This window comes from Seriola aureovittata, chromosome 16, assembly GCF_021018895.1.
Source record: "Seriola aureovittata isolate HTS-2021-v1 ecotype China chromosome 16, ASM2101889v1, whole genome shotgun sequence".
Lineage (NCBI taxonomy): Eukaryota > Metazoa > Chordata > Actinopteri > Carangiformes > Carangidae > Seriola > Seriola aureovittata.
The window spans coordinates 15442040-15457636 of record NC_079379.1 but is presented as its reverse complement, the minus strand read 5'-3'; the positions used below and the strand labels follow the sequence as shown (position 1 = coordinate 15457636).

General features: G+C 42.0%; 2 protein-coding genes across 3 annotated transcripts; both read right to left on the bottom strand.

The window, feature by feature from the left end:
* Nucleotides 1–384: 384 nt before the first annotated feature.
* wasf2 (WASP family member 2) lies at nucleotides 385–7913 on the bottom strand. The gene is made up of 9 exons (XM_056400022.1): nucleotides 7767–7913; nucleotides 6162–6325; nucleotides 5851–5985; nucleotides 5548–5701; nucleotides 4444–4561; nucleotides 4176–4297; nucleotides 3154–3312; nucleotides 2376–2869; nucleotides 385–1829 (listed from the first exon to the last, which is right to left on the bottom strand). The coding sequence occupies exons 2-9, from the start codon at nucleotides 6292–6294 to the stop codon at nucleotides 1672–1674; spliced, it is 1473 nt and encodes a 490-aa protein (XP_056255997.1). The 5' UTR covers nucleotides 6295–6325; nucleotides 7767–7913; the 3' UTR covers nucleotides 385–1671.
* Nucleotides 7914–8952: 1039 nt separating this feature from the next.
* LOC130184176 (probable methyltransferase-like protein 24) lies at nucleotides 8953–15066 on the bottom strand. 2 transcript variants are annotated; one of them, XM_056400023.1, is made up of 5 exons: nucleotides 13416–15066; nucleotides 12409–12507; nucleotides 11064–11200; nucleotides 10604–10871; nucleotides 8953–10045 (listed from the first exon to the last, which is right to left on the bottom strand). In XM_056400023.1, the coding sequence occupies exons 1-5, from the start codon at nucleotides 13752–13754 to the stop codon at nucleotides 9740–9742; spliced, it is 1149 nt and encodes a 382-aa protein (XP_056255998.1). In that variant the 5' UTR covers nucleotides 13755–15066; the 3' UTR covers nucleotides 8953–9739. The 2 variants fall into 2 exon arrangements, with proteins under 2 accessions (XP_056255998.1, XP_056255999.1); XM_056400024.1 differs by having other exon boundaries at nucleotides 9886–10045; nucleotides 10657–10871.
* Nucleotides 15067–15597: the final 531 nt, after the last annotated feature.

Genomic DNA, 15597 nt, shown 5'->3' with positions numbered 1-15597 from the left:
TGCTGCTCTCTATCCCTGTATCCTAAATTATTTGGTGGCTAAAGCAATCTTCAGTGTTATTACCATCACCCTGCACCCACTGTGTCCCCTTAAAATCTACAAAGTAGCCTTGGTCTGAGGATGCAGTGATTATGCAAGAGGTTTTTCTCTCCTCCTACTCAGTTTTTGGACTTTTATCCAGTCGATTCGTTTTCACACTCCCTACACAGCCAGCACTGGGCGCCGTGAAAAGGTGTATAACACTGACATCAACAGGATAGAGGATGAGTCATGGATAAGGCCAAGTCTTGCCAAGGCTCGACATTCTTGGGAACTTTCTTATTTAACACAACACAGCATACATGCTAATCAAACATTCCCACAGAAAATGAATCTCAACAATCATTGTAAGTCACTCTATCTTTATTGAAATAACTATAGTCATTTGGAAATTTAAGGCAGGAGAAGCAGAACTTTGGCTAAGCATGCTGTGTGATTGTGCTTTAACACAGGCAGACTTAAAATAAAAGGCACTTGGAAAATGTGGTCTACACTAAACATCAGTCACTTCTACATTTGACTCAATAATGGCAGCTGTTACATTTTTTTGGAAGCAGCTGATCAGTGACCAGCATGGATGAACAAAATAAACCTACACTGACACTGAATTGCACCATAAAAAAAAGACACTTATCAGGCAGCAGGATAAGGCAAAAATGCTGCCTGTGTTTAAAGCATCAGAGCCTAGTTCATCCCCAGAGAAGTTCAAAATAAAAATGGCAGGAAGAAATATGTCAGAGCTGAAACACAGTACAAAATGAATCATGATTTATCTGTTAAATGTCTGCATATGTTCTGTTTGGTGATCTCATCAAACACCCCAGGTGTCTGACATGAGGCAATACTTCCCCTATCACACTGAATAATTCATTCATGATTTTGCTACAACCATGTCTCATCCACAAGTGTTCCCATGACAACCACAGAAAAAAAAGACTGAATATAAAAGTGAGGGGAGGAAAGTGATAAAAAAACAGTTTTAAAGGGATTGTATTATCTTTAGTAGATATGATTTTATATGTAATATAAACTTTACATCTATATCATATAGCCTATAAAGGTGGGAGAATGTTTTGATGTCAACACCTTGTGTCTTTCCAATGAGTACATAAAAAATATAGAAGACATTGCCTGCGTGTGTGTGTGTGTGTGTGTGCACTCCCTCTCTTTTATCCTTTGCCATGATACACTAAAGCAGATAAAATCAAGAACTGCAGCCTGCAGCAAAGGGCACCCAATTCTAATAGAAGCTAAATAAGGACAGATCTGATGTGTTTACGCACAGACTCAGCAGCGGCACGTGCATCACATCACCCTTGCATCAATATCAGTGGTGTGTCATCCAATGAAAGCAATGGCAAACTGGGACAAACCACGCACGCTTTTGGATTTCACAACTCTAATCTGAATAATTTTTGATAAATAGGAATAAATGAGCCAAAGAATGTGATTAGCAATAAGTCATGTGTACATATGTGCACGCATGCTCTCAAACTTACTCGCACACAAAACAGAACATGGACTGCTGCTCCACTGGGTACTTAAGAATGTAATGTGAATGGAGATATTCTGATGTTGTTTAAGGCTGAGGGGAGATATGAAGGTGGTAGTGACGGTGAAAAGGGATGGCGATCATTCAGACCACTCGTCGTCGTCAAACTCTGAAGAGTCATCCTCACTGTCGCTGCACTCTACCGCAATACGACGGGACAGGATGGCAGCCACATCATTGCCAAAGTGATCCCGCTTCTCCTGCTCGCGCTGTGCCTCCACCTTCCGCAGGTTGAAACCTAAACGAGAGTTCATTAGAAATTAAGAATGAGTGTGTGCCTGACACATCTACATAGTCTTGGTTGGTTGTCTATTCTAATATTGATTACTATGCTACATTTCCAGATTACCAGGGAGTTTGCAGGTGGGTAATCTTTGTTCTTCTTCCCAGTTTTATTCTTTATGTATATTGAGGAAAATGTTTTAGACGTGGGTCCCCGCTTTGTGTGTATGAATGCAAATATAACTTTGTTTACAAGAAAACTCCACTAGTTACTCTGAAGCACCAAAAACGTAGAAAAACGTAGAATGTAAAAAAGTAGCATTACTATAGAATAGTCCCTGTCCATTTATTAGACCTTATATCGGATAATTATTATTTAATGTTACAGCTATTACACTATTGAAGTAGAGCTAAGACTGTAACACATAACGTCACACTGAAGTAATACGACTGACAGTTACACTAGCGTTAAGCATATTGTAATCAGCGGCTGTGTCCCTTGTTTCAAATATGATCCAGCCAATCAGCAGGAAGGACTGATCTGCTCTCTGTCGTGTCTTACCTTGTCGAATGGCCTGCAGCAGGTCACTGCGAGCGTCACCGGCCGGCTCTGGCTCTGGCGCTGGCTGCGGTTTCGGAGCAGAGCTGGGTGCCGCCCCACCACCAGAGGGAGCAGCGTTAAAGGATGGGGGAGGAGGGCCAGGGGGAGGGGGAGGAGGAGGAGGGGGTGGAGGACCACCACCTGCAGGCATAGGAGGTGGAGGAGGAGGAGAAATTGTGGACATAGCAGGTGGAGGAGGGGGAGCAGGTGGGGAGGGATAGGCGGTGGGAGAGGAGGAGAGAGGAGGAGGGGAGGGTGGGGTGTCGAAGCCAGGGGGAGGTGGGGGAACCCCAAAACCAGAGGGTGGAGGTGGGGGAGGAGGCGCAGGAGGTGGGGCAAGGTTGGGGCGGGAGTTGGGCTGGGAAGAAGCCATGGGGGGAGCAGGAGGTGGGTGGGTTGGACTGAGCACGCTGACACGCTTCGCCGCTGGTGCTCCATACTGTCCATCATTGTACCTGTGAGTGATGGAGCCGAAGTTAGAGATGAAAGGAAAAATGAAATGGACCATTCATTTCCCTGTTCCTACCCACAATTTCTTTGCACCTGCAACCTCAGCAGCTCGTGTTCACTAAAGACTCACAGGCTGAAAGTGGAAAGTGGGTGTATAATCCATTTTGCTCCTGTCAAACCCTGTAATCTTGTGTGTGGGACTGCTGTGCAGCTGTACGTTCACTACATGTTGGAAGGGATGATGGTGTGATGGCAGTATGTGTGGGCTTATATGCTTGATGCTACTCACGCCATGTCTGGGGGTGGAGGAGGCAGGAAGTCATCGGAGCCGGGCACAGGGAGAGGGGAGCCAGGATCATAAGCGTAGGAGCCAGTACTCAGCTCGAGGCCTTCAGAAGTGAAGCCTTCTCCAGATCCAATGCTGCCATTCAGACCCTCAGAGGAATTCCTTGAAACAAATTCACAACACTCACTATCTGCCCAAAATAAAGAATCCCATCTCTCCTCTCTGAAAAACAAATGAACTGTGGTAAACAATGCCTGGCACTTAGACCCGTAATTAGCAGTTGTCAGTCATGTTCTGTTTGATTAGGAGCATTTACAATGAAACAATTTCAGAGAAAGTATCATGGCTGCTTTTAAAGACACAAATTGTGACACTTACAGTTGTGGTGACTGGTCCACACTGCCATTAAAAATGACAAACGGAAAGTGCAGTGACTTACACAGTAGTACGAGAAAGGTTTGCCCTTCAACTTAATGTTTTTTCCTCATTAGGACTGGCATGTGAGTTACAGACAAGCCAGGAAATGACATGGTTTTAAAATAACCTTTAAAAACAGATTAAGTACTATGGCTCATACAAAATACAGCAGAAAAACTCAAAAACATTAATTCTAGTCAATTCTATCAATGTGACTCTAATTTGAGATTTTTAGATACTTATTTTTACATGTTTGAGGCTATTTCATACGTTTACAACCCTCAGGCGTGGTCTGACTCACACATTTGTTTACTGCTCTTTGCCAATGACAGCCAGCTCTACACCCAACCCCGTGAGAACGTTTTTGGACAGGACATACCACCCATATCTCTGTGTACAGATTGGCTGATAAGAACGGGGGAGTCGAGTCGAGTTTGCCATGTTACCATGTTAACTAGAGAAGGAAATAATGAATTCATCAAGTCATTCATTTCAAATCATTGCTTAAATGCACTCAAAAGCCTCATGGGTCTGTGGATGACCACAACTCTACACCAGTGCACACTCCCATTAAACCTCCCCTCACTTCAGCCAGTTTCTCCACTTACATCATTTCATTCTTTGGCACCACAAACTCTTCTCCCATCTTGCGGCGTTCCCATTCCTCCTTCCTGGTCTTGATCTTTCGAGGATTGAGTGTCCGCTGGTTCAGATGATCTTTCTTCTCCTTCTACTCAGGACAGAGAGTGAAAAAAAAAAAAAAGAGTAAGATAAGCGCTGGATCCAAATGCTTTTTTATTTGATGTGACCAATGTTAACTTGTTTCAACTCAGTGACTCGTGCTTTTGTGCGTATGAGAGTGTTTATGTGTCTCACTCTATGCTTGCGTCTCTCCTTCATGATGTCCTTGGTGTCCTGCAGCATCTTCTCCTTCCATAGGTCAAAGAAGTAGGAGGGATCAGTGTAAAACTTCAGGGCTTCCTTCCCATCGTCCCTGTAGGCAACCATTTACAACCGGTGTAGTTACACATCATGTTATCTTGTGTTCACAGACATAAATAATGTGTCACAGAACAGATCTTTATCTGCATTTTGTGTCAACACATTAACAAGACATATCACTTTGGCTTTTCAATATAAGAGACCTTTACTAGGACATGCTATTTTCCTGTCAGATCCACAGTGCCAAGTATGCATCCCAGAACTGTCATGGTTAAATTAATTCACATTCAAACAAGAGAGTCTTTATAATATAATTGGAAAAGCTTACGCTCTCACTCTGTGCATCATTGATGCCACTGCTGTGGATACTGATTATACAGACTTCAACCTCTACCACCACAAGCTCCCTTTGTTCTGATCTCTAATTAATCATACTTCCGATGACATGTCATGCCTCGTGCATAATTTATATTCCGCGCTCAGTGATATATCTCAGCTGGGTTGTGACACATACTGTTAGTGTTTTCCCCACAGAATTTCTTCATTGCCGCTTTGATTCAATACATTTGATTAAATATAATTACAACTACAACCATTTACATTTAATATAAATGATTAACTTTACATTAACTTTACCAAAATCTGCTTGTCAGCATAAATGGGTCAAAACCGCCCAGAAACAGCATGAGGAATCTTACCTAAGTACATCTACAGTCTACATTTGTCCTTGCAACATGTCACCAAGTTTGACATTTCAGTGATATTTGACTTAACAAATTTTACTATGGTGCTTTCTGGCTTTAACTGAAGTCTATTAAAGGACAACTATTGAGATCAACCCTTTGACGAGGTTTGAAAGCATATGCATCAGAGAGGTGGGTTTCAATAATGCATAGCCATGACAAAAATAGAGAGCATATGCGCATGTTTCTATGTGTACACATGTGCATGCACGTGGTCTTACTATTCCTTGCATGTTACTCTCCAGTGAATGAATACGAGCTCTGGATGTGTATTTGTGTGTCTGCTGAGTCCTACCGGTATTGGCTGAGGTGGTTGAGTGGTGGAGGTGGATCACAGATCTTGTAGGTGTCTTGCACAGGCACTGGCAGAGACGGTCTAGTGAATAGCTGCTGATCCTGGGTCACACTGCTACGGAAGGCCTTACGGGTAGTAATGGCCTGGAGAGAGACTGAGAGACACAGACAGATGAAACAGAGAGAATGTTACTGAATATTTATTATGTTAAATCTGATGTTATATTAGCTGTATTCAAAGTAATTAGCTACTTTAATAACAACATAAGTAGTCATAGTAACAGTAAAATGTGGGAGTACTTACCCTCCTCCTCTTTGGGGTCCAGCTGGGTGACTTTGACCTGCAAACGATCCACTCTTTCTCCCAGCGTATTTACTCTGATGGCAAATGCTCCAGCCTGGACAAACAGCTCCCCGAACACATCTTCTGCATACTTACCTAAAAAAACACAGACACATGTGGGTTTATGATTTCAACAGATTAAAGCATTTATCACAGCAGATACACATTTAGAATTCACAACTACATATACACCTGTCACGTGTTATGAACCATTCACACCATATTTTAATGACAGACATGTTAACACCCAGCCAAACACAGCGCACACTCACTGAGGCTGCCGAGCTGGCGGATGATGTTGGCCAGGCTGATATTTGTGACACATTCCAGCTCACTGCGGATTTTGGTAGGGATGGACTGGCGACAGACATGCCGCGGTTCTATATTCCTCGTCACCAAAGGCATGGTTGGGTGTGGTGGGTAGGGGGGCCCAACCCTGATGGGGGAGAGAAGGAAGGTCACTTGAGACAAAGACACAGAAACATTAAGAGACTATAGCACAGCACTGAGGCATTGATGTAGAGATTTGTTACCATATATTACATGCATCTGTGATACTAATAAGTCAAGTGCTTAAACAATTAGTTGATTCTTTGATTGTCTATAGGTAAATAATTAATCAATAATGTAACATATCAAGCAAAAACAAACTATTTACTGGTTACAGCTTCTCAAATGTGAATATCTGCTGCTTTTTAATGTTCAGTAACCTTCTAAAAATGAATAATTTTGGGTTTGGACTGTTTAATGGAACATTTAAAATCAACTTTGATCTGGGACATTATGATGGGTATTTTTCACTGGTTTATACAATTTATAGACCAAAAAATCATTTTAAAAAAAATTAACATATCGCCTGATGATAAAAATAATCTTTACTTGCATCTCTAAATAAGTCACACGCTCATATGACATACAGACAGGCATATATAAATAAACACTGAGCCAGACAGAGCTAAAGCAGAAGCAAAACTAAAGCTTTGCTCCACTCAGCAAACAACAAAAATATATCCAGTTCTTGTGAACGAAACTCAGGGAAAACTCAGCTGAGTTATAATTCTTCAAAATTCTGCTTACAGTGAAGTAAATATTTAAAGTTATATCGGACAAATCAGTTAGCGTGTGACACTGAGCGAGTCATCTCTCCACAAAAAGCAGTAACTTCAGTGCCATATGGAATATGTTCAGAAAATGTCAACTCCCACAAGAGCTTAGAGATTTGCAGTGGCTGCAGACTCTGTCTGCCACCAGGACAGTGCGAGCAGCCAGAGCTGAGCGTACTGTAACTGTAAGTATACCCTGCACTGCTTCCTATTCCCCATTTCGGTTGCTTAATTACAAGTTTTTCATGTTAACGTTGGGGTCAAGTTTTTCTCGGTGGGTTCAAATGTCTGCACTTCTTCTTGACTTGACAGCCACGTTGTTATGCGTATTTCCAAACTGAGCATATTGTTGGTGTCACGTTTATTACTTTCTTCATGAAAAGCCGACTTGCAATTGTTACAGCTGTATCCAGTTGAAATATAGCTTCGTACTGTGTGGTTAATGGTGTGTTCGGCATTAACATACAGTCAACCGCTCTCTGTCACATTAACAAGCCAACATTAGCAACGTTTCGCTTATTAGAAGTGCAACATTTTGGATACGCTGTAAGGTTTCTCCTAAACAAGTAACTATTAGAGAAAGAATCAGTCGTAAACGTTACACTTTTACACTCACAACATTAGCTATGGGCTAAAATGTAACTTGGGATCTCGGCCTTGTCAGAGCAGGAAGTAACTTGTAGGCGCTCCTTATCTCGAAGGAACAGCCAAACAAAAGTATAGTTACATTCTTCACTTTATGAAAACAACACCGACTAAACATACTTTACTTACCGTCAAAAGTGGAAACTGTTGGCTCTCTCTATACTCTCTGTTTGTTGTCCTGTCTCAAGATTTCCACAAGAAATGTTGAGCGGTGCAGTATGCGGACGAGCGACACAGAACACGAAGGTCCCGGGATTGTGAACTTCTGATTGGTCGAGCGACTAACTTCCTCAATGCTGATTGGCTACTGCTCCTGTCGACGGTTTCTGCTGAGTACAGGATGTGGAAATTTCAACGTAAAGAGCGCAACTCCACCCTGACTAGTGGCAAACATCTGTGCGTAATTTGCGTAGCGGAGGGTGGAGGCAGGAGCACATTCCAACGTGCGCTCCAGCGAGTTGGAACGAGTCCGAGGAATGACTGGCATTAGCCTTTATGAATAAGAGCTCACTGTGGAGAAAATCACTTAAGAGGATAAATAGCTGTCCTGTGAACTCACCGGGTGAGTGTTAAGTGCATCCTTTACCACAACTCAGCCCGGCAAACTGGAAGTTTTCAAGGTTTATGGTAGGAGAAGTAAGCCGTTATACAGTAAAGGGTAAATCATTTATTCAGTGGCCTAGAACCTATGACCATGTGGCAAATGATAGTATTGAGAGAAAACCTGTTTATTTGAATGGTGCAATTATTGCCTTAACTTGAGGTGCAGTACCAACTTGTAGAAGTATTTGTGTTAAGCCACTGTTGCAGCCACTTGTTTGATTTTGTTTATGGAACAAGTGCAAATACATTTAAAGGGAAATACAAAAACTGCAATTGAATAACTCCACATAAGATGTATTCAAATTATACACATGAATTAAGATCAACTAAGGTATCACATAAATCATATTCATATACCCCCTCTGTTCTTGCTTACTGTATGTCCATCTTTGTTTTCTGCTGCTATGAGGCAGAATAAACTTCTTTAACAATTCATGAATTGTAACTGTCTACTTCTCTAAAAATTAAATCTAATAATTTGTCTAGGTTTGCATGAAGTTAAAAGGTGTATGTCTTAAAAATGAGGAAATTATCTAGCAAACTTCCTTTCTAAATAATTTGCCTAACAAAGATTATGCAAAACAATGTGCATAACAGATGCCACTAATGTCACTGTTTCATCAATTTCATAAATAAATATTCTTATAGAACAACCTCTTGTTATCAGGAATGATCAGGGTTCTCTGGATACAGACAAAGTAATAATAAAGGCTTTCTGGCTTTATTTGGGATTTTATTGTGGTATAAATGCACATTTGTAACAAAGTTTCATTGTTTTTTTCTTTCTTATACAGTACACAGTTCAGTGCAAAAATGCATCAGTATAATGGAAGAATTTCTGTATATTTCACAGTAGGCACTCAGTCTCAATATAATTTAAGCTTCTCTTCAATGTAAACAATTATTGCACATAAAGCATGTTATTAAAACAAATACATCAAATAATCAGTTGAATCTACGTAATTTGTTGAATTTACATTCAAAGCAGAGCTGGATCCAATTAATGTAAAATGGGTCACACTGGATGAGAATAATATGATACGATACTTGATTCAACCAAGTACCGTGGTTCAACTAAAAAAACAAAAACAAAAACAAAAAAACTGTGTTGGTACCTGCCAGATAGCTGTCGAGCAGTAGCTACCATTTACATATATCTGCTGTTGACAGTGAGACAAAATAAAAATCTGTAAATGTAATTATTATATTATTGCGCTCTTGCCCAGTTAAATCAGCAAGTCCACCCTCTGCTCCATATTTGGTCAAATTAGCCAGTATCATGTTCAGACACAACATTATTTCCCTCTGAGGGTGGAGTCATGAAAAATAAAATCCTTTCATCTCCACTAGAGGGAGATGTCATGTTAAGAAATGCATGTGCCGGAAAATGAAAAGTTCATAGACTAACTCCACTTACTATTGTAAGTCCCCTCTCCTTTTTGTCTTAGGACATCCATAATGTCTAGTCATGTGTACACCTGTGCTCATTCATGTGGGTGTCAGTTTCTTGTGTTGACCCAGCTGAGTGTGTAGGAGCTGTGAGCATTTGCTACTGTTCGTTTTAGGACACTGTGACCTTCTCCTGCAGAGCTGTGGACCAGCTTGAGTCCAGAAGCTTGGAGACCCTGTAGGATGCTGAACCAATAGCGGAGCACCTCCTTGTCGCTTCCTCCCACCTCAAACCCTGGCCATTGCAGGTGTACTGTGGCAACCAGATGATGGACACTCTGCAGAGTTCCTGACTCGATCCAGTTCTGGAAAACACGCCACTCAGCACTGAGCAGGTCAGCGTACAAAAAGTGAACCTAAGGATATATAGAGAATATAGAGAAGTGAATAAAAATTCAATATTGTCCTTTAGTACTTCAAAAGTGCAAAGTGTGTTTTAGAAATAAAAATAAAAAATTCCAAATAAGAACATGGTATTATATTTCTATTAAAATTAGAGGCCATCCATAAAATATCAGGGAACTGCATTGCAAGAAATGTAAACATTTTTCATGACATCCAGCCTTGCTGCTCTCCATAGTATACCTTTATAGCCAAATATTTGAAAATCTAATTAAAAGTATTATTAGATATTTCTAACTGGTGCGTCAAAGTACTTCTTATCCTGTCAACCAGCACACACTCAAACTGTAGGTATGTAGTTCCCTCTTGTGGCTGCAGGATGTAATTGGGCCAGTGTGTGATTCACTCACTGAAATTGTTGCCATGGCAGCCAGGGATGGCGCAGAGCCCTGTTGCCATGGGAACGTACAAGTAAGAGAGCTTTCTGGGTATGTTGGGGTGAAAAGACTCTTAAGGTATGTTTGTTTGGCACTGTTTCTCTAAATTTCTGTATGTGTGTGTGTGTGTCTTACTGTGTGATGTCCCAGAGCTGTCATGATATGTGCCAGTGTTTGAGAAACACTACCCAGGTTTCCTCTTGTCTTGTGCTTGCGCTTCCTTGGAGCGCGCCACTCCAGCCACATCTTGTGCTGGCTGACCACACCTCCGTCACCATGGTTACTAGCCAAACTGTTGCCAAGGTGACCATTGGATGTATTGGAGTTGCTGGGATCAAAACTGTGCACTTCACATCCTAGCCCCAACACAGTCTTTAGAAAGTCTGCATCTCTTCCATCCATACTAGAGAGACAAAGACAAACACAAAAAGATAGACAGAGAGGCAGGGGAGCACAGAGGTGGTTTGAAGATTATTGCATGCATGATTAAATATGCATTGCATTTTTTATTCCAACTCTGCCAGTGATAGGAATGCAGAAGCATCACAGCACATGCACTGACACATGCACATACTGTACAGACATATGGGCACACCTGAAGGAGTAGGCGACACACGGTCTGTCTGCAGCTGGAAGGAGCCAGTCCTCAGCGCACAACAACCAGTGGTGAGAGGCCGCAGGAGGCTGCGATGCCTGAGCCTGACCTGGAGATAAAACCCTGGAGCAGCTCAGCTGGGGATGGACAGGAGAAGAGAGGTCACATGGGATGGGATGGACAGAGGTCTGAGAACAGTTTGACACACATTTAATATAAAACTAGGAGAGAAGAGGAAGTTGAAAAAGAAGTTTGTGTGAGAGCAATTAGTAAATGATGTTTCCAAGTGCCTCTCAGTAAAGCAGACAATTCAGGTAAAACTAACTCTTAAATGTGAGATGCAGTTGATGATGCTCATTTAGCAAGAGTAGATTTGAGAGGCATTTTAATTTGTGGCAGGTACTGGGTAATTAGAGAACAAAATCAACACAACATGCAAGGTTTAATCTGTCGATATATAATTTTCCCTCCTGGTTCCCCAGCACTTGGTGTTACATAAGTCTTAACTCTTGTTCGGGAGTTTTCAGTCTGGAACTGAAAGGCTTTACTGGCTCCAGATTTGGCAGAATTCTGCTGCCAGCATATTGACAGCGCCTGACTGATCATATTACTGCTATGTTAACCCCCACACTGGAAGTCTGCAGTTGTAGAAGTGAAAAAGTGAACTGAAGAAGAAGTAGTGGTTGAAAAAGTGAAGTTTTATTGATTGCTGTTAAGTCTTGGCAAGGTCTAACTCCTGGCTACAGCATGTGTAGGTCCCTTACGAGTAAGAGTGTAGCCTGAGACCTTCAAGCAAGGCTCTATATATTGGACCTGGGATTGCGAGATTGAGGATCAGATTTATTTTGTGGGGTCACAAAATAAATCTGAGGGGTCACAAGATGATTACAAAAACAGAAAAGAAGAAGAATAAACATTTCAGATACACAAAATAAAATTTATTTTCCTAGTCTTTTCTTTGTGATGATGAAAGCTGCTTTTTGGTTGAACTAAGCAGACAACAGTTTGACTTAAAGGGTCACAAGCCAAACAATTGGGGACCCGTGTATTAGAGAACATACATATGTAATTCCTTTACAACTTTACACAGTATTTCCTTTCAGAGTTTATAGAACATAACAGTTTAACACAGCAAAAAGTGTCATATACAGTAAATAAAGATCATCACTGTCCAAATTGTGATGATGACATTAGAGGCATTTAAGGGACATTGAGACTTTTCACAAATTGATGCACTTTTCATAGATTTTCAATCCCTGAAATTAATTTTTTAATGGCTTTAACAGGGTCAGATGTTTTCATTTGACAACGGTTGTTGTTTTATGTGATGTTCTGTGTAACCTACCTGAGGCCTGGTGATATGTGTGATGATACGACCGAGTTCCGCTGTGAATGACGGCTGGTCGGCCGCCCACGGCTGCACCTCCAGTGCTCTCGACCCAACCTGTGAGCATACAGAAATACATATCAATATATTGATACCACAGAGCAAGGACTACCAGCAGATTCCTGGGAACATGGATAGGAGTTGAATGCATAGGAATGACAGTAATGCGTGTGAGTGCCTCAGCTGCACCCGCTGCCCCAGGTATGAGTGCTGAGGAGGCAGGTCACGGGATCTGACCTCAGTCCCGCTGGTAAGACATTTGCCTGGGGCACTGTAACATACAAACACACGCAGTCAAAGAAAGCCCCCCCACCCGGCTCAGATTGAACCCTGTGGTCACCATGGCAACCTCATTGGGGAGGCAGTGGGGAGGGGTGATGATTCACAGAATGAGTCAGAGAGTTTTTGCCTTGGGCAGAAAAAGAGACAGTGAGAGAAAAAGAGAATGAAAAAGAGTTTGAGGAGGGGTGAGGGGAAAGAGTCTGAGGTAAAGAGGGGAGAGATGTACCCACACAAACACAGATGAAGGTTGGAGGACTGTACAACTGAAGGGCAAAGCGAGTGAGAGAGAGAACAGCTGTCACCTCTCTCTGATCTGGGGTCAGTGCTGTGCTCACCCTCTGCGCTCACCTGTTCCATCATGTCTGTAATAATTCACAGGGCTGTGCACAAACTGACCCAGCATAATGAATAAGCTGAACCAGGCAACCAAAGCATCTTTTTTATATCTGTATCCCTCAGCTGAACATGTACAGTACACTGACTGGCTCCTTCTTGCAATTCCAGTACATTTTAAATCATCTTTAATTGGCATTAAGTGTTATGAGTAAGGTTTTCACCTAATATTATTATTATTTCATCTATATAGGCGTAAATGAAAAAGTGTCATGTCAGCGGTTTTGTAATTCAAGGAATGATGTAAAGATTCAGAAACATTAAACTTTATCTCTCGTTTCACTACTAACCTGGTGCCAGTGCATTTCGTTCTCATCCTCAAAGGCTCGTGTCCCCTCCCTCCTTCCTCCATCCTCCACCTCCACCTCTTCCTCTGGACCCGGTCGCCGGGACCGGGTTCCCACACGGAGCGAGTTCCTCTCCGGTTCGATGCTGATAACGGAGAAGGCAACCGCGCCCTCCTGCCCCTGCCCCTGCCCCTCCACCCCGCCCCTTGCGGTTCGAGGAAACCGTGGGCCGGCGACGACAAGCAGCTGAAGCGCGAGGAGAACCGGTGGGATTAAAATGAGTAGTATTCCCAACCGGAGGGGGGGGCTACCGCGGCCCCACCATCGCGCACAGGTCCGCATACCTCCTCCGTGGCGACACCGGGGAACATCTCCGGCGTGGTGCCCAGTGATTTAACTTTTTTCTGGAGGGCAGTGAGGAAAGTCCCAGCTGAGAACTCCCCTCCTCCTCCTTCCTCCCCCGACCTCCTCCTTCTTCTTCTTTACCCCCAGGGGAAAGCAGTGATGACGAAGCGCATTCCTGGTGGCCTTATTGACACAGTGACCGCCGTTTTATTTTTGCACATTATTAACTCGTACCAGTAACAATTAACCCTGCGAGCAAGTGTGGACTTAACTTCTGAAATGATTTCTTAAGAAATAAGGTGAAGGAAATGTCTCCCAAGTTGATCCACAAATTGTTTCCAGCAAAATGCTATAAACTAAAAAAAGCCGTCAACACATACAGTAGGCTACTGTTCTTTCTGTGATGAATAAACACAGACGGTCCCCCACTTATTTTGGTTCTGCATCTACACAGAAATATTGCTTTGATATTATCAAGTTTATTTCGATGTATTGTTTTGGTTATTACTTTTTATATGAATATTTTGTAGCTTATGTAGATTTAAGTTACTTTTTACTACTGCAGGCCTACTTTAAGTGCAGTTTTGAGGTAGGCTAAACTTAGGATATATATATATATATATATCATCTCCAGCAGAAGTAAAAAGTAGCATAATATATATATATTATGCTACTTTTTACTTCTGCTGGATGCCAAAGGGAAACATACTTTAAAAAAAAAAAAAAAAACTTTTTTTACTACATTTATTTGACAGTCAGACCTAGTTGCTACTTAATAGATAAACATTTTACATACTAAGTCTATGATTAGCTCATAAGATTAAGATTATACAAGACAACAGTAAAGTGGTTAAGATGAACACGCTGTTGACCAACTACATTAAAATGCTGCTCACATGTTAAAAGATCTATAATCAAATAAACAGTCAGGGGTTATTCTGCTGCATGATGAGTACTAATACCTTTGCTTTGAGTACATTGTGATAATACTTCCATTCCACTTAAGTAAAAAAATCTGAATACGTGTCCTGCCACTGATTGTTGAGAAATAAATTCGATTATATCAGATTATAACAGATTTGTGTTTTAAAACTTGCTGAGAGTATGGGATCTGATTGGCTGTAATTTTGTTCAAATCCGCCACAGAAAATGATCATTTATATTTAAATTATGTTTTGTATAAATAAAGTATAAAGAAAAAGTCTGTGAGAGGACTGTTGCTCTGCACCCTCCTCCATCTCTCTGTCTGTGTGTAGTGTTGTCGACGGTGCGTGTCCTCTTCCGCCATACAGTGGAATGTCACAGCAAACACATTTCCTCCGGCCATGTCTGAGTCTATTTAGTCAGCCTGTTGACAAACTGTACACAATATGCAGCCAGTAAACTCCCCCCATCTGCTTTCTTTCTCTCTCGCTCTCTCTGTCTGTCTGGCACACACACAATACACACAAACTGCAGATGCACAATATTTGCTGTATTATAGCAAGATTCCCTGTGAGGACATGCATGGGTCCCTTCCCGTCAGCTCTCTGCTACCACCGGCCTTTACGCTGTGCTTTAGTACATTGCCTTATTTGGAAGAGGTATTTTGCAACAGTACATTTTTGTGCATTTTGTTTCAGTGGCTTTAAAACCTCTCTGACACTCTTTTCTGATTTCCTCAGTCTGGTTTCCTTCTTTCCCCTCCAACACATCCTCCCCTGCTCTCCCCGCCATCCATTCCTCTCCTCCCCTCCCTTTCACTCCCTGTCGAATTGTGTCCTTGACTGAACTCACTCGCTCACAGTCCCAGACAGCCTGGGCAAAGCCCAATACTCAGGGAGGCTCTAAAAAGCGCACA